Source organism: Triturus cristatus, chromosome 10 (genome assembly GCF_964204655.1).
Source record: "Triturus cristatus chromosome 10, aTriCri1.1, whole genome shotgun sequence".
Classification (NCBI taxonomy): Eukaryota; Metazoa; Chordata; class Amphibia; order Caudata; family Salamandridae; genus Triturus; species Triturus cristatus.
The window spans coordinates 1,188,809,996-1,188,834,303 of record NC_140593.1 but is presented as its reverse complement, the minus strand read 5'-3'; the positions used below and the strand labels follow the sequence as shown (position 1 = coordinate 1,188,834,303).

Sequence of the window (24,308 nt, the reverse complement as noted above, 5' to 3'; positions counted from 1 at the left end):
ATTCTCAGGTAGCACTCTTTTTGGTACCCTTGCAGTCGAGGAGGTGTCAAGAATGAAAACCGAATTGAACACTCTCAAGGCTATTGTCCTAGAAAAGAAAAAGGAATTCCACATAAGATTCAGACCTTATCATATGGTATTTCCGAGAGAGGGTTCAAACCCCTTACTGGCAACAACAGCAGTAGGCAAGGTTACACTTCCATCCCCACAGACCATCTATAGGAAGCCGTTCACAACAGCTGCCTGCAGCCACTGGAAAGCATCCTGCAAATCAATGAATTGTCACTTGTACCTACGCTATTACCTGCTCCAGTGGGTGGAAGTATTGTCAATCACTTGGAAGAATGTCAGTCAATTACAAAAGACAGATGGGTCCTAAATATTGTACAGAAAGGGTATTCTCCAGTATTGAATCTTTCATAGATTCACATGCTTGTATCTTCCCCGTGGTCATGGTGGGAGTCTCACAGTAAATGAAGAACAATAGCAGTAAAAGAAAAACTGCATAGAAACCCATAGGGAAGTAAAGAGTCTGGTAGCCTATCATCATTATTATGTGGTCCAAATGCCAGCCAATCAGCTGCCAGCCCTGATATCACACACCCCAGCAGAGCCACCATACCTCAGAGTTCCAACCGCCGTCGTGTGAGAAGGAGTCTCCCTGAGCCTTGCTCAGTTTGTTCCCTGGTGAACTTTTGAACTTTGTGGCTGCAGTCTTTCAACTGGATTTTAGGTATTCTTTACTTCTCTAGTCACAAAATGTCTGAAGGCTCTAAAAAGAGGCTTTCCAGACTTTGCAGGTCCTGTGGGAAGGCCAGATTATATTCTGAAGACCCCCACACAGACTGTTTGTATTGCCTTCATCCCAAGCATGTGCCTAAAGAGTGCAAGCATTGTCGAACCTTCTCTGCAAAGAGTCTTAAGGATAGAGAGTCTTGTTTACTGTTGTGGCTTCAGAAAAAGATGGCCACCTCAGAGAATGATTCAGAGGATGAGTCTAAGGCACGCTCCTCTAAAAAACAGAAAACCGGTCCTTCTGAGAAGAAAGCGGATACCAAAAAGCAGAAGATAAAAGACAAGGAGTCATCTTTCTCTTCGCTGCCTCATACGGCGCTTAAAAAGCCCTCAGAAACGAGAGCTGTGTCGTCTGCACCGTCGACGAAGACTGGAGCGTCTCCAGCGCTTGTGACTACGAAGACGACGACGACCATCACGAAGAGGACAGCGTCGTCTACGGCATCTATGAAGACAACGCCGTCGAAGACAGGATCGTTAACAGGGAAACCGAGTATTCAGACAACCTAGTCGACGACCATGTGGTTTCTCCGTCGACTATCTTGTCAACAGCAGCTCCGTCGACGACGACTTTCAAGTCTCCTATGGCAAAATCGCGGACGACGATCTCTATAAAAAGGTTTCCGCAGTCGACGAGCTCGTCGACGGACAAGAAGAACACGGAATTTACATCATGGGCAAAAATCTCACCACTTCCTCCTTCGAATCTGCTGGATATACAAGAGCCAGAAGATGAAGGACCATATGGAGTGGCCTATAGCCCATCACAATTGCAGATTAAAAGCCAGGATACAGATGAGGACGAAGATCACAAAATACAAGGAGAATTATTTTTTCAAAGACCGCCCAGTATCCGGATCCAATAGATATGAGTCTTTCCAACAATCGTATGATTATGAGAAGGAAGAAGACACCAATCCTAATGTGAGAGACGAGACAATGTCTTTGCCTCTTTCGCTAGCGTCTGACTTACGACACATGATTAATGACTATTATCGTCTGTTTCCGGATGCTAACGCCCCGACCACAGACACCTCAGGTGGGTCGCAATCCTTGGCCCAGCCTTCGGTGGTTCAGCCTCCACATCCGGTCCAGAAACTGCGCACCCCTCCAATAATTAAAATCAGAGATGACTTTGCAGAAAGTGATGAGGAGGAACACCCAGAAGAAGGGGAACTTCTTCAGGAGAATCCTGTGTGAGACGAATGGGATCAATATATCTTATCTACTACTCAGTCGCCATCCCCTGCAAACTCCCCGCCGGAGGACATCGAAGGATTCCACGACATCATGGAAAAGGCCTCCAAGAGGTTTGATCTTCCTCTACCAGTACAGGAAACGGATTGTTTCCTCTATGACTTCAAAGAATCATCCAGGAAGTCTATCAGGACATTTCCAATAATCAGTTATATCTGGGACGAGGGCTTAAAGATCAGGAAGAACCCAGCCTTCGTTGTAGCCTCGATACCCAGAATTGAGAAAAAATATCGAGTTCCCGAGTCCTCCCCAGCGAGCTTGATTGGGCATCCACGCCCTGAATCGGTGGTAATGCAGGCGACGCAAAGACATTCCAATAACCCGGTCTCTGCTACTTCAGCTCCTCCTGACAAGGAAAGAAGAAGGATGGATGGCGCCAGGAAGCGCTTTGCAGTGATGGCAGCAGCTTCGATTAGAGCGTCAAATGCATTAGCTCTTATCAGATACTATAGGCAGATGTCGTCGGACATCGCACCACTCTTATCTCATCTGCCAGATGACAAAAAGGAAGAAACAATGGTAATTTTGCAGGACTGGGCTAGGGGAGCCTCCTAATCCATAGACCTCACCATGGATATATCATCGGTGGCATTCAGACAGATGGCTGGAGAAGTGGCACTCCGCAGACAAGGATGGCTTAAAGCTACCGCATTCAGGCCAGAAGTCCAGGCGAAAATTGTAGATATGCCCTTTGATGGGGAAAATCTCTTTGGTAAACATGTCGATGATGCCCTGCAAGGAATAAAATCGGACACAGACACAGCGAGAGCGTTAGGCTCTCTGCAGCAAAATAGGTTCCAGTCCTTTAGTAGAAGAGGATCTAGAGGCCAGTATAATCCGAGATCTTCCTACCAGTCCAACAGGTACCAAATGGAGGCAGGTAATGGACCTGAGAGGCTTGAACAAATTAATTAGAAAAATCTCGTTTCGTATGCTGTCTCTTCCGGAAATCCTCCTGATGCTACGTAGAAGAGATTACATGGCATCCCTAGATCTCTTAGATGCCTATTTTCATATCCCGATTCGCATCAAACACAGGCAGTATTTACGATTCGCGGTGGCAGGGTGCCACTACCAGTTCAAAGCGTTACCCTTCGGTCTCAGATCCGCCTCAAGGATGTTCACAAAATACATGGCGCCAGTTGCAGCGCACTTAAGACAACAAGGCCTCCAGATATATCCGTATCTGGTTGATTGGCTAATAAAGGGCGCATCATACCAAGACACCCTGTACTCCCTACAATGCTGCATGGACCTCGTCAAAGACCTAGGCCTACGGATAAATATGGAAAAATCTTCTCTCATCTCAGTGCAGTCTCTTCAATTCTTGGGAGCCAGGCTCCAGACGAAGGAAGCAAAAGTGTATCCTTCAAAAGAACGCATTCAAAAAATCTTAAGTCTGGCGTCACAATTACAAACAAAAAGGTCCACTTCAGTGAGAATCTTCAAATCATTATTGGGGATGATGTCTTCCTGCATTCCATTAGTGCCCAATTGCCGACTACACATGCGGCCCCTTCAAGAGCTATTCGACTTGCAATGGGTACAATGCCAAGGGTCCTTCGAGGATCGAATCATCATCACTCCGCAAATACAAGCAGCACTGTCATGATGGAGGATCAGAAAGAACTTATCAAAGGGTCTGCTCTTCGAACCTCAATGTCCCAGTTATGTCATGATTACCGACGCATCACTCCAAGTTTGGGCAGCACACCTCCAAGAACTCTAAATACAAGGTCATTGGTCCATTCAAGAAGCTCAGCTACATATCAACTTGTTAGAGCTGAAAGCAGTGTTTTGGGGCTTACAGGCTTTCCTTCCTAGGATCCACAATTCACCAGTACTGGTCAGAACAGACAGTACGACAACTATGTTTTATCTGCTAAAACAAGGGGGTACAAGACCAAAGCCCTTATCGGCACAAGCTCAAGAGCTTTGGAATTGGCTCCTGATGCACAACATCTCTCTGCGGGTTCAGCCCTATCCGGGAGTGCACAACACAAGGGCAAACATGCTAAGCAGATCAGCCAGTGTTTCCCACGAATGGGAGTTAGCTCAAGATCAACTCCTGAGAATATTTCGCCTATGGGCCACTCCATCTCTGGATCTGTTTGCAAACCAACACGACAAGAAATGCAAACATTTTGCAAGCAGATTCCCTCAAGCGAGATCTTGGGCTAATGCTCTACATCTCCGCTGGACAGGAATGTTTGCATACGCATTCCCTCTGATACCAAAGGTATTGCGGAAAATGAGGTCGGAACCGTGCCACTTGAATCTAGTAGCCCCGGCATGGCCGAGACAGCTTTGGTTTTCGGAGCTTCTCCAGTTGTCGGTGGCCCCCAGAGTGAAGTTTCCTCTGATTCCAGATCTAATTTCAATGAAGGAAGGACGGGTTCTTCACCCACAGTAGACATCACTGAACTTCTCAGTCTGGAACCTTATGAGCACGAATTTAGTTCCTTAAATATCTCTCGGGAATGTCGAGATATTCTCTCTCAATCTCTGGCAGTTTCAACGAACAAAACTTACACAGCAAAATGGAAGAGATTTTGCCAGTGGTGCTTCACGCAAGCTCTTCACTCTTTTCACTCATCTCCAGAGCAAATTCTTCCTTTTGCATTTAGCCAAAACAGGTCTCTCCCATTCATCAGTCAAAGTACATCTTGCGGTTATTTCAGGATATCGCAGAACACCTAATGGTCCCTTCTCTTTGGTCTCAAATTTCTGAAAGGGCTCTTCATAATGTTCCCTCCAATTAAGCATCCGTCAATCCCATGGCAGCTTAACACAGTCCTGACGCAACTCATGAAGCCACCATTCGAGCCAGTTCACAAAGCTGAATTACAGTTCGTTTCCTGGAAGGTGGCTTTGTTACTCGCCTTCACTTCAGCCAGGAGGGTCAGCGAGATCCAGGCTTTCTCGATCGCAGAACCGTTTCTTCAATTCAAACAAAATAAAGTCATACTTAGCACAAACCCTAAGTTCGTTCCCAAAGTCCCCTCAGCTTTTCACCTCAATGAACCCATTGTATTGCCTACATATTTCAAAAACCCATCTTCTGCAGCTGGAAAATCTCGGCATACACTGGACATCAAAAGATGCCTTAAATTCTATATTGACAAAACAAAATCTTTCCGAAAGACAAACCAATTGTTCGTGGCCTTTGCTGGATGCAGAAAAGGCTTGGCTCTGTCAAGGTCTAGTATTTCTAGATGGATAACCTCTGCCATTTCTTTATGCCATGAGAAAGCCAGAAAGCCTCTGCAATCCAGAGTTCGCGCGCATTCATCGAAAAAGATGGCAACTTCAGTGGCATTATTTGCGGGAGTATCGCTCCCAGACATCTGCAGAGCGGCAACATGGACAAATGCACACACGTTTACCGGGCATTACTGCCTGGACACAGCGTGGAAATCGGATTCAGCGGTGGGACAAGCAGTTCTACGGCACCTGTTTCACTAAGGTACTTCTCAGACCATATTCAACATACTATGTTATTTTCTTGTTAAAGTTTTTCCTCTTATGTGTTCCATTAGATGGTCTTTCTATGCATGGTTGGTATTTCAGGTATCATGTTTCCAATGTGATATGCACTGAGACGTACAAACGTTTTCTGCATTATAAGTCATTATGGTATTCCGGTAATAACTAGCAGAGCCATAAGACAAAAGGGTTCTATCCTGGAAACGTGACAAAGTATAAGTACTGGTCTCTATTCTGATACAAGCATGTGAATCTATGAAAGATTCAATACTGGAGAAAAAACTAGTTACCTGTACACTATGAATCTCCAGCATTGATATCTTTCATAGATTCACATGCGACCCGCCCGCCTCCCCGTTTCTCAGGTAGACCACTTTTATCTCTAGATACATCCTTAGCTCACACTTGGGGCTGGAAATCTGAGGTATGGTGGCTCTGATGGGGAATATGATATCAGGGCTGGCAGCTGATTGGCTGGCATTTGGACCACATAATAAAGATGATAGGCTACCAGACTCTTTACTTCCCTATGGGTTTCTATGCAGTTGTTCTTTTACTGCTATCAATCAATCATTCATTTGTAGAGCGCACTACATACCCGCGAGGGTCTCAAGGCACTGGGGGGGGCGCTACTGATTGAACAGCCAGGTCTTGAGCATCCTCCTGAAGGTCAGCAGGTCTTGGGTCTGTCGTAGGCTCAGTGGGAGGGTGTTCCATGTCTTGGCGGCGAGGTGGGAGAAAGATCTCCCTCCGGCGGTTGTTCTTCGGATGCGCAGGACGGTGGCGAGTGAGAGGTCGGCGGAGCGTAGCTGGCGGTTGGGGATGTAGAAGGAGAGCCGTCTGTTGAGGTAGGCTGGGCCGGTCTTGTGGAGTGCCTTGTGTGTGTGGATGAGGAGCCTGAAGGATATCCTCTTGCTGACGGGGAGCCAGTGCAGGTCCCTCAGGTGGGAGGTGATGTGGCCATGGTGTGGTACTTCGATGATCAGTCGTGCAGAGGCGTTTTGGATGCGTTGTAGTCGTTGGATGAGCTTGGTCGGGGCTCCCGCGTAGATGGCGTTTCCGTAGTCGAGTCTGCTGCTGACGAGGGCCTGGGTGACTGTCTTTCTTGTATCTGTCGGGATCCATCTGTAGATCTTGCGGAACATGCGGAGGGTGTTGAAGCAGGAGGAGGAGACGGCGTTGACCTGCTTGGTCATTGAGAACGTTGAGTCGAGGATGATTCCTCAGGTTGCGTGCGTGGTCGGTGGGTTTCGGGGCTGCTCCCAGTGCCGTCTGCCACCAGGAGTCGTCCCAGGCTGAAGGGTTGGAGCCGAGGATGAGGACCTCCGTCTTGTCCGAGTTCAGCTTCAGACAGCTGGTCTTCATCCAGTCGGCGACGGCCTTCATTCCTTCGTGGAGGTTGGCTTTGGCGGTGATGGGGTCCTTGGTGGTGAGGGAGAGGATCAGTTGAGTGTCGTCGGCGTAGGAGATTATGTTAAGGTCGGGCGACGTGTGCGAGCGGGGCCATGTAAATGTTGAATATTGTTATTCATTTACCGTGAGACTCCCAACATGACGACGGGGAAGATACAAGCATGTGAATCTATGAAAGATATCAATACTGGAGAACCATAGTGTACAGGTAACTAGTTTTTTCTCTTCGCTTCTGGTCCCTCCTACTGTTCCCTGGCAAAAATATCCCAGCACCAGCTAGACCTATTGCAGTCAGAAGTCAACGCCCTAATGCCGAAAAAGGCCATAGATGAGGTTCCACGTCATCAGAGGGAATCTGGAATCTATTCCGGTTACTTTCTAGTAAAACGAAAAAGACCAAAACAAGAGTTCAGACCCTTCTTAAACCTGAGAGTATTCAACAAATAAATACGACGCGAAAGGCTCATAATGCTGGCCCTTCACTAAATCTATCCATAACTGCATCAGGGCAATTGTATATGTGCCATAGACCTTCAAGATCATATATCCTCATACCGATTGCAGTAAAGCATCAGAAACCTCTCCATTTCAAAGTCGGAGCTCGGCACTATCTATACTATGTACTAACAGTCGGCCTTAAATCAGCACCACAAACCTTTTCAAAATGTATGGCCGTGGTCACAGCATTCTTAAGGAAACAGAAAATCTTTCTATATCCTTACCTTGATGACTGGCTGATAAAGAGCTCCTCACCATCAAAGACATGAGACGTGCAGCAATGCCTGGAAGACCAGTGAAATCAATTCTCCATCCGCTAGGAAGACAAGCGAACATTATCACATACTGCATGCCAGTCTCTCCCAAGGTGGTCTTAGTAGAACTATTTGATGGTGGGGGCACCTTTCCACCAGGAACCACCAAGTCGGACACTAATCACAGATGCCTTCCTCCAGGAATGGGGAGCTCACATGCGTTCCCTTCAAACCCAGGGTGTTTGGTCGGACAAAGTAATTAATCTGCCAGGCGTTCAGAACATGCAAGCAGAGTCTCTCAGTTTACACTTCCATGACAATCACAGCTGGATTCTCAACGAAGAGGTGTTACAAGGCATTTTTCACGAATGGAGATATCCTCAAATAGACCTGTTTGCAGACACAAACAATAGAAAATGCTACGCCTGCGTGTCCAGATTCGCCCAACCAGTGTCCAAGGGGAATGATCTTTTTGATAAGTTGGTCAGGGAATTTTCGTACGCATTTCCACTAACTCCTTTCAGTCCAACAGTGATTCTCCTAGCCTTCGTGACCATTCCAAAATGGATGCCACTGTGATTTGACTTGTTTCATCCATTGATGTTGCAAACTTGATTGTCCTATGCTTATTTTCATGACTGTGTTTTCAAAACTGACGCTGTCCCGACACGCCAGTGTGTGAGCAAGACTGCTTGGACAGTCGAAATGCGTTACTGGCAAATAAATACCTTGGTATTGTAATTATCCTGAGAGTGCGATCACTTTGTTCAAAAGGAATTCTACTTGTCCGGTGGGCTTCGCTTGCATTTCGCACCACCTATCCATGGGTTGTAGGGGCAATGCTCTGGGGTCCCCTCAAGTGGGCGGGACTTTTCTTTGCTTATGACTTAGATAAGGATTCCCCTGAAAGAGAACTAGGATTACGGTAAGCAATTTATCCTTACCTATGGTAAGGATCTTTCGGGTGGATATTGCGTCTAACAGCAGATTCCTCACTGATTCTCTATCTTTCCTGTTCTGTGGAAAGTACTTTTTTTCATGTTAAGAAGGTCCCAACTATTGATCTGCATACTACAAATGAGGGCTTTGCATCCAACAGTGCAGACGGATATCAGAAAGAAACGGATGTCAATGCATTGAGGTGGCAATTACATGTGGCCCTACGTCACTTCCAAGGTGAGACAGAGTCGCGCGATGGCACCTACCATCATGTGAGGGAATTATAGAGAAAAATCTCTGCACCTAGTCTGGCGCTTGGGGGTATTAAAAAGCGGAGGAATCTATGATTAGATAAGTATTCACCAGAAAGAGCTAAATGAAAGGTAAGGTAAGTAACTTTTTTGATTTGGTGTTGAGGAATGGGAGGAGTGAATTTGAGCTGCTCATGCAGTCATTAATTCGCCGAGATAGGTTCAGACACTCTAATTTCTTATGTCTCAACTGAACACAAGTAACACAGTGGTTATTTCCAGGTGGAGCAATGACTCCCGACATCTGAGCCCTCACAGTTCATTCAACTTCTTGTATGGCTCTGACGGGTTTATGGAAAGATTGCTTTAGAAAAGACATTATGTATCTCTGAATTCTTCTGTCTTTCCTGGGCAGCCACACGATCTCTAGCCTTGGAAACTAGTTCTGGCAAGTTTTTAGCTGGCCAACCCACATGGATAGTCTGCATTTGTTCTTTCACCTATGATCGAAACCCTTGAACAAAAGCAGCCCCATAGGCTCCTGAGCAGGTTCATTAGCATTTATAATACCAGAATGATGAAAATGTTATTCGGTCTAAATAGTCAGTAGGCACTTTAATTTTGTTCTCTTTGCAGTTGTTTATTTTTCGATGTTTTAGTGGGGCATACTTCAGTTTTGCTTTTAGTGCTTCATTCCTAGCAGCGACCAATGAGGCATCAACCCTGAGTGACAGCTGCAGCCAGTTGACTTTGGCCAGCAGTCGGTCTCTGGCTTCCCTGCACACTATAACAGCAGCCTAATTAGGATTGCAACATTCTTTGGAATACTTTGTAGTGTTATTTAGGAGATCATATGGTAACCAGGGTGCATAAACGGCATTTTTTTCTCATTTCCCAAGCCTGTGTACTGTTTTAAAGATAGAAAGGCCTTTTGGTAATCCTAATTCTCACCGTCCGCATCACTTGGAAACTGGACTCTTCTACTAGTATCAAGTCTTTACTCTTGAGTCTGTCATACTGTATTCTACTGTTCTCAAATTCTATCTAGTAATTCTCAGTTTCTGCATCTGTTCACGCTTGAGCTGGAACTGCAGGGTAGAGAAATGCTGGCTGTGATGTGGCTTACCCTCCTCCTGATTGTCAACAATTACATAACTGCCGCCAGGTGCTTGCCTGTTTGATCTCTTGTACCCTAGTTGTGCTGTACCTACGTGTACCATGTCTCCTGCCTAATTGCTGGAACCACAGGAAAGCCTTCTATTGTCCTTTTAAAGTCTTATTTTTGTTCATTTAAAAAAAAAAAAAAAGATTTATATGTTCAATCTCGAGGGTACCTTCCTGTGGCTAATGCTTACTCTTTTCTTCCTCAGTACACTTTAGCTGCCCATTTTGTCTATATTTTCATTTAATTTTAGCGTACTAGGTATTCATGAAGTGGGGAATAGTCTGGATGGAAACTTAGCAGTTGTAGATTTACTGGTTCCTATTTTCATCTGCCTTACCCACACTCTTTCCAAGGTTAAAGGGTTAAATTATCCTGTCCTCCATCATAGCAGTTAATGCCAGTGGAGCAAAGGTGGAAATAGACTACTGGAGTAAAGAAGATAGATCTGATGCGATTCTGAAAGCCTTAAAGTAGGGCAGAAAGTAAAAACACATGCCTTTTGAATCATCAAGTCTTCTGCCCCCCTTGTATTTGGACCACCTCAGGCCATGACCTAGTGCAGCTTGCAGAGGGTTTAGGGTGGCTGAACCAAGGTCCTGCAATCAAGCTCATTCATCTGGAAGGGTCTGTCCTGAAGAAACAAGGCAGCCATGACCTCCTTACTGAGCCTCCTGCTCTTCCATGGGTATTCACTCAATACATTTACCTCCACAAGCTCCCTCTGTAACTACCCAACCATTTCATCTCGTTGTTTTCTGTCCAGAAGTTTGTATTCCAATATTTTGATAACAAAAAGGAACTTCGAGTTAAACCAATAAATACTAACACAGACTCTCATTCTTAAGTGTGAGTCTCAAAGAGCTGGCCAACGAGAAGTTCCAGGCTGTCCTCCAGAGAAGTCCCCCAACAAAGAAGCCTTAGTCTTACCTTTGGCACTATGCCTTATAAAATGTAGGTGTCATCCAGCTTCTGCTACCGCTCCCAGTTGTTGCAATTTCAGGCCAACAAAGACTCACGCCCGTGCTAGGTGAGCTCTTGGGAGTGAAAGCAGATTCTCTCCTGAAAATATCCACATTAGTGTACAAATTCTATTGAACAAAAACAATTTTGAAAATCCTCTGTTCGAGGCATGTGAGCTGTAGATCACATGCTGTGCATAGCTCGCCATCTAGTGTTAGGTCCGGATGTTTCCACTTTGTTTTTCTTCGAAGAAGTCTTTCCAGTCACGAGGTAGGTGACTCCTTCTTTTGGTGATAGTGCACATGGGCATCTTCAGATTGTTTTTTTCCGCCATCTGGTTCGGATGTGTATTGCTGCGCTCCGGTTTGGCACTGTTTCTCTGACCCCTTCGACATGCAATCCACTACCTTCGACTGTATTGTTATCGATCGCAGTTTCCCATTCTTTGCGTATCGTCTCAACTCAAAACAACTTTTATCAGCAAACTCATGGCGGGTCTTTGGGCCTACCTGCACCGACAGCGCTAGCAGTCGATGGAACGGAATCCTTTCAAACTCTCACCCGGGTGTTGTGCTAAATTTCCACGCACCGACTTGCACGAAGTGTGCAACCTCTGTCTGTCCCCAGAACACGACGAGAAAGACTGCGACACGTGCCAATCGGTTTGATCAAAAAAGACACTTTGTGAATGTCGGGCTCGACGTCACAAGATGCAACATCAAAGCGGCTCTGCACCGGACATCCTTGGTGAAGATTCAGACAGAACATCACGCTCAAGGAGCCGAGTAAGAACAACATCTCTCCGTGTCCGAAGCCGACTCCGACATGGAAGAAGAGGAGCAGGTTACTCCGAGTCAACCGTGAGTAAAGATACACCCACAACAAACAAAGAAAAATGCTTCGGTCCCTCCTCTGCCTTCGGGCCAAGGTCAGCACTGACAAACAGTTACTAACGCCCCACCCTCGGGCCCGGCACCAAAACACAAAGAAAAGCCTTCCTGCTCGGGCCCGGGCCGGCCCCATATCGTTGCCCAACCAACACCTTCAGCACCGAAACCCAAACCGAAAAATCTCTCGGTGAGAATCCCATCGTTACTGAAGAATCCACCTTCTGCACCGAAAGGTTCGGAACCGAAGCCTTCGACGTCAAAACCGGGGAGTAAGGTCAATGACACTCCGTCTAAAGAGCCTCGGCCCGATGGCCTGCCGTTAGATCCGAAACAGAAAAAGCTGGTGATAAACCCAGATTCTGGCCATATCCATGCCACCCTTCCAAAAAAACGGTAAATAGACCAACTAGAGGATTACCACATTTCTCTCAAAAGGAAAAGTGTGGGTACTGACCCTTCTCCACCTTACATTCCACCTCCTTCCCCCACTGATCCCAACTTACTCATCACACCCAAAAATTCACCACCACCACTATCACCTGACCCACAGGATGACGGGGCGGGGATGGGCACGAGGATCAGGATAGGCAACAGGACGTTGACCCCTGGGAGGATTATCACACTGACCTAAACACGGATAATGACCCTGATCTATATCCATCCAGACCATCGCCCCCTGATGATAACATTGGCTATATTGAGCTACTTAACAGGGCTGCTCAATATCATGGGGTGGAGCTGCATAAGGAACCGTTAAAAGAAGACTTTCTATTTGAGACCCTAAGTTCCACTCACAAAGCCACTCATACACTGCCAATGCTTAAAGGGATGTTAGAGCACACAGATTAAATATTCAAAGATCCTGTGAGGGCAAGAATAAGTACACCTAGGGTGGAGAAAAAGTATAAACATGCACCTATTGACCCCACTTACATCAAAGGTCAGTTGCCCTTAGACGCTCTTGTGGTTTCCAACGCTCGCAAGAGAGCTAACTCACAGACCACAGGTGAGGCCCCTCCTCCTGACAAAGAATCCAAGCTAATAGATACCTCGGGCCAAATAGTAGCTTCCCAAACGGCGAATTATTGGCGCATTGCTAATACTCAAGCGTTGTTGACCCGATACGATAGGGCTCATTAGGATGAGCTAGAAAAGCGAATTATGGGGCCTGAAGCTAGGTATTTATTTTCTAAGTTTTTTGAACCAAGTTATTACAAAAGAACTCGTTTTAAGACTCGTGGGCTGCAGTAGTAGTCTGGCGTAATGTTCGCAAACCGTTTATTTTAAAGGAATATAATCGTTATATGCCTTTAGGAACAACAGGGAAGCTTCCTTTAATCTTCTGTGATTCAACTATTTTGAGGTGGAATACTCGGGATTAGGACTATTGGGGACCTCTTTTTAAATAATCAAATTATGTCGTTTTCCGAACTTCAAGAGAAGTTTGGGCTGCAACGATCGGACTTCTTTAAATATCTCCAAATCCAAAGTTTTTTAGATAAACTAATCTAAGAGGGTGTATTAGTATGGAAAAGAACTTGATTTTAGAATCTATAAAGGGGAGATGTAAGATCTCTCCACTTTTTAAACTTATAATGGCAACCCAGCAGGACGATCTTGTACATTTTGAGCAACGCTGGGATAGAAGGCTGGGGATAGTAGGTGTTGACTTACAGTTAGTATTCAGTCTGGTGGATGCTGTCCTTTTATCAGGCAGCTTTAAAAGCCAATGTTATATGGCTATCTTTGACTTGTACTACTCCCCAGCGAAGATAGCTAAGTGGGAGACGAATCGGGGGGATGTTTGTCCAAGATGTGCTCTGAGGGCAGCTGATTCGGTGCATATGTTTTTTGAATGTTCTGTACTAGCCCCCTTGTTGAATGAGGTAAAATGTTTCTTGAATTTAGCTCTTGGAGTACATGTCGATATTACACCTCAATTAGTGTTATTTGGATATGAGTTTGGCATAAATATCAGAAAGCGTTCCAACTCCTGAAAAGGGATTTTTGCTTTTATGTATGGCCGTTTTTCGTTTATGTATTGCATCTCAATGGCTGAGTCCGGATTTAACGTCTTTTCTATTTGGAAGGCTAAACTGCTAGCTCTGTATAATTTGGAAATTGCTTTGTATAAACTTAAAGGTAGAAGAAAAAAGAAATTTGGGTTAGCATTATGGGCCCCAATAATGAATTGGATTTGATGATGTTTTCTTTTTTCTGTATTGAATATGTATAGAGTAAAATTCTATGAATGTAAGTATGGAATTATCAATGCTGATTTTCAATAAAAAAATTATAAAAAAAAAAAAAGGATGAGCTAGAAAAGCTCATGCAATTTTGCCCTGACAAGCATAAGACAAGGGCTAATGATCTTATCCAGGAAGGCAAACTCATTACTAATACTTCCATCAGATGTGCCCTTGACGCAGCAGACAGGGCAGCTCGTGCAGTAAACACTAGCGTACTACTTTGCAGGCGTGCTTGGTTGAGAATCTCAGGATTCAAGCCTGAGGTGCAAACATCCATTCTCAATCAACCGTTTGATAAAGAACGTCTCTTTGGCCCAACAGTTGATACCTCGCTGAAGAAAATGAAAAAAGACAGACAGGTCGCAAAGTCCATGGGGTCTTTGCAGTCATTTACAAATAGGGGTTCCTTTCATCCCTCCTTTTACGGGGTGGCTCCAAAATTGTATCCACAGGAACTCCCTCCTCCTCTTAGAAGGGTAACAACCAATCACCCTCATCAAGAGGCTATTTTAGAGGAGGTTTTAGTGGAAACAACGGTAAGGGACGAGGCAGAGGCAACCCCACACGCACTTCCCCTGCAAACATACACTGTCTTCCTTCCGCTACCCCCCGATCATTTCACTCCTGTCGGAGGACGTTTCTGACAATTCCTACCTGTCTAGAATTCAATCACCTCAGACAAGTGGGTAGTACAAATTATCCAATATGGTTACTGCCTAGAGCTTACAAACATTCCCCCAAATATTCCTCCAAGATCACATACGATGTCACAAGAACATATCACCGTCCTCAGGCAGGAGGTTCTCTCTGCTGGAAAAACATGTTATAGAGCCAGTCCCCTTACAATACCAAGGAACCGGGGAATACTCCCTGAACTTTTGAATTCCCAAAAAAGACTGTTCTCTCAGGCAGATACTAGACCTCAGTGAACTAAATCTGTACATTCTGTCTGACCACTATCACATGGTCACACTCCAGCAAGTGGTCCTAATACTTCAACATGGTGACTTTCTATCCACTCTGGACTTAAAGGACGCCTCTTTCCATATTCCCATACACCCTGCTTACCGCAAATACCTCGGGTTTGTGGTAGAGGGCCAGCATTATCAATTCAATGTCCTCCCATTCGGAGTAGCTACTGTACCCAAGGTTTTCCCAAAGTGCTTGGCAGTAGTCGCAGCTCAACTACGAAGACAAAAAATTCATGGTTTCCCATACCTAGACGACTGGCTCATAAGAGCCAGCTCGCAACAAAGCTGCCTACGCCACACTCTAAAATCAGTGCAACTACTCCACAAACTTGGGTTCACTGTAAATCTGCCCAAGTCTCATCTACAACCATCCAACATATAGGTGTATCTAGGAGCCACAATAAACACTCAAAAAGCTCAAGCATGTCCCAACCCAGCTAGAACCTGCAACATGCAGATTATAATCTCAGTTACGGCCCCAACACTCATTAACAGCTCGAGTGTTCATGCACTTACTAGGAATGATGGCGTCTTACATCCTAATCTTACTTTACGCAAGACTTCAAATGCGTCCCCTCCAAGAATGCTTAGCACGTCAATGGAACCAGTCTGAGTCGTTTATCAGATCTAGTGTTGGTGGACGGCCGCACCCATCGCTCTCTCTAGTGGTGGAATACAGAAAACGTTTCAAAAGGGCAGCCCTTCTTAGACCCGGTTCCACAAATAGTACTAACAGATGCATCGCTCACTGGCTGGGGAGCTCATCTCCAAAAACATACCATTCAGGGCATGTGGACTCTGCAACAAAAGCAGCTCCACATAAACCATCTACAGCTGCTAGCGATTTTTCTAGCACTTAAATCGTTTCAACTTCATCTAGTAGGCAAAGCTGTCCTAATTCGTACAGACAACATGAAAGCAACGTTCTACATATAAAAACAGGGGGGGGGGGGACACACTCTTCTGCTGTCACAACTAGCTCAGACCATCTGGAGATGGCATCAAGTCACAAAATACAACCAGATTGCAGATCTGCTCAGTCGTCAACACCAGATCCACGAATGGGAACTCCACCCTCAGGTTCTCCTCCCATTCTTTCAAAAGTGGGGCTTCCCAGAGATGGATCTGTTCGCCACACACCTAAAAGCAAAATGCCCAAACTTCACATTCAGGTATCCACACCCATTGTCCAAAGGCAATGCACAATGGATGAATTTGTCAAAGATATTTGCCTACACTTTTACGCCTCTCCCACTCATTCCATTAGTGGTTCGGAAGCTCAAACAGCAGTCCCTGACACTAATCCTAGTTGCTCCCACATGGGCCTGTCAACCCTGGTTCACAACCCTGTTGGAGTTATCAGTAGTTCCTCACCAAAAACTACATCTTACTCCCACTCTCCACACTCAGAACCATGGAGACATAAGACATCCAGATCCCAGTCATCTCCACTTTTCGATCTGGTCTTAGAGTTTGGCTACCTGAATCTTCCGCCAGACTGCATGAATATCGTCAAAGAGGCTAGGCGCCCTACCACAAGAGCATGCTATGCAGCAAAGTGGAATAAAGAAATTTGTGATATACTGTAATAACAATCATATCAACCCGCTTGATGCTTCAATACAAAACATAATTTGCGATCTATTACAGCTACAGCCTAGCAATTTAGCGTACACATCCATACGCTTACATCTTGCTGCAATATCTGCATATTGACAGAACAGACAGCATCTCTCTCTTTTTAGAGTGCCTGCTATTAAAGCATTTATGGAAGGACTTAAAAGAATCATTCCCCCAAGACTTCCACCTGCTCCAGTGTGGAATCTGAACATTGTCCTTACCAGACTAATAGGTCCACCTTTTGAGCCATTACATAGATGTGAACTGCAATTTCTCACTTGGAAGGTAGCTTTCCTCATAGCTATCACATCACTGAGGAGAGTGAGTGAGCTTCAGGCACTGACCATAGAAGATCCTTTTTTACAAATACACCGAACTAAAGTGGTCCTTCGGACCAACCCAAAGTTCCTACCTAAAGTCATATCTGCTTTTCATATCAACCAATCTGTTGAGTTGCCTGTGTTCTTCTCTCAACCAGATTCTGTGGCAGAACGTTCTCTACACACCTTAGATATGAAAAGGGCATTACTCTACTACATTGAACAAAACATTTCCGTAAGACCAAGCAACTATTTGTTGCTTTTGCTCCACCACATAAAGGCAATCCTATATCAAGATCAGATATTGCATGGTGGATAGTCAAGTGCATTCAAACATGCTATATTAAAGCAAAACACACATTAACAAACCCCCCCCCCCACACACTCAGAGCACACTCCACTCGCAAACTAGGGGCCTCTATGGCATTTTTAGGAAATATACCCATAGATGACATATGCAAAGCTGCAACATTGATGTCATAAACAGCCCTCCCAGCTAGCTGTATGGCTTGGGCATCAAAGAAAACAATATACTAATGTTTGCATACACTGTACCTCCAAAAGAACTGTTTTTGTTTTAGGCCAACTGGCAGAACAAGACATCATGAGTAGCAGAAGCCCCTACATTTCTATTGCAAGCCTGTTATGCTGCACTCTCCCTCGTTGTTATTAATGTCAGTATTGGGTTTTTTCATTGGTGCTACAGTGGAGTCTGAGAAAAGGCACTTTTTATCACTTTTTCAAGAATCTAATTGGGAAAACCTTGCCTACTAGGCTTCCTGAAAAGGTTGGGCGTCCTAAGAACATTCTGAGCGTGTCTCCCTTTCTGAAGATTGACAGTGCTAAATACATATGATGTTGAAGGACTGTTCCCGGTCCGCCGAATGCAGCAGGGAATTATTTTTACATTCATGACCTCAACGAAGATCCCGATGATGGAATCCAGACCTACAAGTAGCAATCACATTTTAGTGTGTTGAGTCTGTGCTATGAAATCAGTTCAAAGGATACAAATCTGTGGAGCATCTCATGAAGGCGAACGAAAAGTTACTTTTGGTGAATCATCCTTAGATTTCTCTTATCCATACCTTAGTGGATGTTCAGTGTTTCTTTTCTGTGTAGCTAAATGGTGATCTGCAAATACCTATGCATGCATAACTGCGTAGCGGAAAAAGTACTGCAGTAATATTGACTTTCTGGTTCAGAGAACTGTGAGCCAATTTAGTGACCGTTCTCATCTCGCAAAACGCTAGTAAAAGTGGAAAGAAGAAAGTATTGTACATAAGAAATTCTTCTAGAATTACATTTGTGAGTTTCCCAAGTGTAGCCAGTGGCCACATGGTTATTCAAAGGCTACGAATTTGAACAGAATTCAGTCAGTGGAAAACAAATTTTAAAGGTAAGTACCATGTCGGTCTCAAATTTATAGTGTGGCCATCACCAGGTTGTCAAATTCTTTTCCAAGCATTAAATGTCTCTGCTCAAAATGTTTGCAGAATTGGGTCGCCTGAATTGCTTTGGCATTCTGTTCTATTGTATGCTAATGTTTGTGAACATTAAAGGTTATCGCACAGTGGAGAATGAAAATGTTTTTATTTTTAATCTAGTACTCCATCATGGGTATTTTATTTGATTCATATACGACCCATCCTCTGTGTTAGACCAGGAGTGTATTTGGAGTTTGGTTGTTTAGATCTTTGATCAGTGCTCCTTGGACATAGAACAGCCAAACTGGACATTGCTGTGTTTTCTGTTAAAATTGAGCTGGTAGAACTGTTAGATAAGCAGTGCCAGATTTTACACTTGTTTCACTTCATATCTGTTCATTCCATTTCCTACTTTCAGTTCTCATTTCTGGAATACTTTAAAGTGGTTTTCATAGGCCAAAAGTATTGTTTAATGGTCTTTCAATTAGAATTGGCTTTAACAAAGAATTAATATTTTACCTCTTGCAAATATGTTTTCTTTATAAAATAATTTAAAAAATGAAACGGTTATCTGTTGAGAAGTGTTCCTGGATCCCACCCATAGGGAGAGATGTTCTTAAATTTATGAACTAGGAAAAAAATCCATGATAGAGAACACTATTATGAGTAATGTATTTTCGTTTTGTGGCTTGGAAGTAGAGATGGTGTGCTTTCCTTTCATCTACCATTTGTGTTGTCTCTATTTTGCTTGCCTAAGTATTTGCTTATCTTTCACTCCAGCACTGGATTTTTTTTTATAGATTCACATGCGAAAATGATTCCCTGTCTTTCAGCTTGGAATCCTTGTCACTTCAGTGTTAAAACAAGACTATACGGAGCACTCTTTTAGCATTGCACCTTGTTGTATATACCTAGTTGTGTGATCCAAAGTTTGGCCATGAGGTGGAGTGACTTTGAGCTCCACTACACGTCGTAGCCTGTTCCTCTCATCCACCCTTTCCCAATCGAGGCAGCCTTAGCCCAGATTTTCTACACTCTTTACGTTTAAGGGTATCCTATCTAGCTTTGCTACCAGAAGACCTCTTTTGAAAACATTCTCCACTTCTTTTCCCTGGGATTGCTTCATAAACTTAACACCACTTTCGACTGCAAATAGGTAATGTTTCATTTTCTTTTCTTTTTTTGAAGTTTGTGACGAGGGAAACTAGCTTTCCATTGTGCTCTTGAGACCGTTTCTAAGGTTGAAAAAATGTTTTCAGTGTCTGTTTTACATGCAGGACATAAGTCATTTGTGGATGACTTGTATATTACCTCCATCCCAAACGCAATCCTCAGAAATGCTACATCCGCCAGACCATTTTAACTAAAAACCTGAGGGCTAGAGAAGGTACTGTGCTCAGAAAAGATAACGGGATCTGTTAAGCTGTCTGGAGAAAAAGGCCTGAAGCGCCAACCCGCCCACCCCTGGTTTAAAAGACCAGTAGCGTCTTACTTCTGATAGGGAGGGCCCTCATTAAATTAATCAAGATTATACTTTCATTTAGAAATTTCTGCTGCTGAAACCAGCTTAAATCTCTGTGAATGTTTGGAGGAAAATAAGGATTACTGGAATTACTAATTTCTTAATAGAGCCTGAGGGCCCAACTCATAATGGGCTGGATTGTGACATGCCCCAGAGTTGCTGGTACCGATAACTCCTGCGGTGACTAAATTGAGCCCATTTCTTGAACCACTCATGATGAGAGGAGAGGAGTTGGCCTAACGGCTAGGGCGGTCGACCTTGAATCTGGGGAACCGGGTTCGAGTCTTGGCAGTGACGCTGAACTTCCTGTGATTCTGAGCAAATCATTTAATCTCCCCGTGCCTAACAAAAAACAAAAAAAAGAAAATGAATGTGTCCTCATGTAAGCAACTGGTGCTATGTAAAGCGCTCCGATACCGTGTCAAGATCACGCTATATAAAACTCCGTAAAAAAAAAAAAGAGGGCCTAAACCGCAGACCTTTGAATTGCCATTTGTGATTTCCTCCTTGCTGCTGTAGTAAAGTATGAGTCCACTTCGCTCCTGGAGACTGTAATGCCGTTGTTCGAGACTTCTTCTCTAACTTAACTGGCAAAGAAATTTTCTACCAGGAAGTCTTTACCGTTAACATCGATTAGTTCCTAGCTGTCAACCAAAAAAGGGTGTTCGCATTATGGACAACACCCCGAATGACTAGACTTGCGTCACACAGGATACCATCAAATGCTTTCTTGACTACCAGATCTCATGTAACCTCTCCAAAGTACAAGTCTGATTCATCACCAGATTGTCTCCAACTACACAAGTTGACAACCCGTTCGGTAACTAGGTCCTCATTGACGCCTTGATGGATACCTTGTTGACACCATCACTGTAGAGTTCACCTCTTTTGAAATTATATATTTGAGAGGCATCCAGATTCAGTCTGCAATTCCACTGCACCTGTCTCCCATAATGTTGATGGCATAAATCTCGTGGGAACCTTCCTCTAGCCAAGTGGAAGAGGATGAAGAAGGTGAGAAGAGGGAAACAGCAGCAGCAGACTGTAGTGCTTCTAGACTTGAAGCCCGACCTCATAGTCCTCCTCCCCTGGTTCAAGTACTAGGTAACTTTTTAAAACTCGCTTTGAATAATGATGCTAATTATAACATCATATTCTCTATTTAGGGCCCTCTAGTGTTCCTTTGGTGTTTCATTCTCCAGTATCCCTAGTAACACAGCACATACAGGTGCAACTTCAACCTCCTCAGTCAACCTCAGGGCCTTTGCTGTCCACTTCAGTAGAGCCACATAAATGCACAGCACCGCAGCCTATGGAGGAAAGAACACTGAAGCAAGGAAATAAAAATAATTTGAATACATGGATACTGAACAGACAGAAAATATACTGGGAAACCTAGGTCCTATCAATGAGTAGCACACCCTTTCCTAACCATCACCAAGAGCCCCCCAATAACATTGTGAAATCCCAGTCTGTTGGACTAAGGGACCTTGCTTTTAGTTCAACTTAAATGGCAATGCCTATCCACCTAAATTAGTAGATAATTATGTCACCTTATCAAGCATCTTCAGTTGAAGAACGAGCTTTGCCTTAATTAGAATTAAGATGTGCCTTAAATTCCATAACAACAGAACCAAGTATTTGCAGGCTGACAGATAAGCTTTTTTTTTGCAGTTTGCTAATAACAAAGGTCAGACTGGTCTAAGTGTAATTTTGGCATTCTCAGAGCCTGTGCTGCTGACTGAAGCTACAGTAGCTTTATTTGGTAATGCTCTTTCAAAGGATATTTGCAAAACAGAACCTAGAAAGACAATGCAGTTCTTCTTAAAGAACTCTGGTTGGAGATTTAGCCATGCCTAGTCGCCCATGGCTCTGCATAACCTGCTTAAATCGGGTCAGCCTCATGCCCACCCTTGTACGTTGTTTCTGACCTCCCTTGCTATTTGTAAATCAGCTATGTATGTCTATGAAAGATCCAGTGCTGAAGAAGAAGGAGTAACAGGAGCTTATCGGACCATCCCAGGGGAATGGACCTCAAAACTTTCCATTGTATTGTTCAGAGTCTGGGTCATACAATGAGAGACATAGATAGCACAAGATGCAATGTTAAGTTAATGGTTTGCACTGATGTGTTAACACTTATTAGCAGTGATTACCAACCTGACAACAGGAAATCATTCAAGCACGCAAATCTATGAAAGATGCCAAGGCTGGAGAACTGTAGTTGCAGGTAAGTAACTTTTCCTTTCTTTCCTTGCAGCATTTGTCCATCCATCGTAATAACCGGAAATGTGGCGAGTGTGAGGCTTGTGTGCAAAGAGTAGACTGTGGAAGGTGTGACTTCTGCCGGGACAAGCCTAAGTTTGGTGGCCGGAACCTAAAACGTCAGAAATGCCGATGGAGGCAGTGCCTGCGCTATGCCATGGTTGGTCTTTTTAGCTTCTTTCACTTAAATTATTTCAAGCATCTGTGCCTTGAACCTTGACTTGGGAGCTTGCTGTTTATATTACTTGTTCTTAAAATCCACAGGATGGTACACTATAATACACCAGTTGGTTTGGAGTGCCAACTCCTTAATGAATCCTTAATTGTGTAATGCATCCTTCTAAGAGAGATCTTTGTAAACTTAAACCCTTTTAGAATCTAGGCACTTTGAGTCATGCAGTCAATAAGGGTAAATGACAATAACATTGCAGAGATCATGAGAGAAGGTACATTCAAGAGAGAAAAGTGACCAGGACATTCTTATTGTCTGTGGGGATGAGCAGCAGGAATGCTCTGGTATTTGGCAACATTAAATAAAAATGAAATTGTTGATAGATGTTGAGAACTAAGGGTGGGACATAGAGATAAACTCTGATGCCCACAGAGGGTCGAAGTGTGCTGTGCGCTCTGCCACATTTTGATGAATTGCCATCAGTGTGTGGTAGCTGTATAATTTGAGGAGGAAGGCGAAACGGGAGAGTACTAAAAACCATGATAAAGTGGAAAGAAAGAGTGGGGCGTTGTCGACTGGGACAAAGACTGTTCTTTCTGTATGGGGATCCAAACCATCTGATTTAGTAATACTCAAACTACGAGAGCAGAGTGGAATGTCAGTGACTCACGGCAGTGTCCTGAAAGTTAGAGAGCAGATATTGCATCTGTTGAATACACCATGCTTGTGTAAGGGACTCTGAAGTAATCTACTCATTGCAGATGTTAAGTAGGAACTTTTGCTAGCCCAAGGCAGTAACAAGGAGGATGTATGTAATATAATGAGACACTCGAGGCACAATATTAAAGATTCTTTTCAAGTTGTATGCCACTGACACTGGCCTCAGCAGTTGAAGGGTTTGCCTGGAGACATACAGGCAAAGGTTTGCTGTTCAAACAGGGCAATTGAGTCTTCATAATTCAGAGTTTAAAATTAGAACTATGAGGAATACCCCCTATTAGTAGTAGTAGCAATATAGTATTACGTCATGTTACATGATTGGTCCTTCAGCACTCCAGAGAAACAAAGTTTTTCTGAGTGTACATAATCTTTATTGCCGACACCTGCGGGAAATATTGGCTGCTAATGATCCAACTCTGCAGTTATGGACTGAAGCGTGTGCAAGGGCGCTTAAGAGGTCCTGGGTATTTTACAGCCATTATTGCCATGCACATAAGGGCAATACGGCTATAAGCATCGGAGCACAAGTGAGAACAAGAGCATTGTATCAACAGGCTGAATCTAGTACACCGCTGGCAGTTGTAAGCACAGCAAAGAAGCGCCATTGCTAAGTTAGCAAAGCAAGCCTTTCTCTCTTCACAGCCATGTTGTGCTGTCCCACCCCTTCATTCCCTCGGATTAAACAGACCAAATACCGCAGTGGATTAGGAAATATAAACACAAATATGTTAAATATTTCTACTTTTCTGTAAATGTTTTGGCCTCTTTAGCGACCCCCTCCCACACACACACTCCCTTCCCTTCATGGTTCAAGTAAATGATTGATGAAGCTGCCACTCAATGACACTAAAGTATCAGTGGGTTGCGTTTGTAGCTACTCCCGTCGAGCTGGTGCAGAAATGTGCTATGGAAGCACAGCCGGCCATGATGTGCTGGAAATTGTCAGCCCTTTACCCAAGGGTCTACAGTAAGCCGACACCTAACAGGGGAGCACCGTAGTATGAAGAAAAGAGGCTACACTGTATTCAAACAGGACAGGGCACACTTGAGGGGCAAGGAGTTGCCAGCTACAACATGCATACTAAGTGGGACTATAATAAGTGTTTATTACCTGATTTGGAAGCATTGTGATTG

The 24,308-nt window shown here is 44.2% G+C and overlaps 1 protein-coding gene across 8 annotated transcripts in view; it reads left to right on the top strand.

The window, feature by feature from the left end:
* The window catches only part of LOC146797000 (uncharacterized), a 1,179,218-nt gene that overhangs the window by 788,725 nt on the left and 366,185 nt on the right, over nucleotides 1-24,308 (top strand). For 4 of the 8 annotated variants that reach the window (XM_085629587.1, XM_085629589.1, XM_085629586.1 and 1 more), the window contains one exon: nucleotides 22,278-22,442. The exons of the other annotated variants lie outside the window; for them this stretch is intronic. In XM_085629587.1, coding sequence (XP_085485713.1) covers nucleotides 22,278-22,442 — 165 coding nt within the window. The remainder of the gene's footprint in view (nucleotides 1-22,277; nucleotides 22,443-24,308) is intronic. 8 annotated transcript variants of the gene reach the window in all.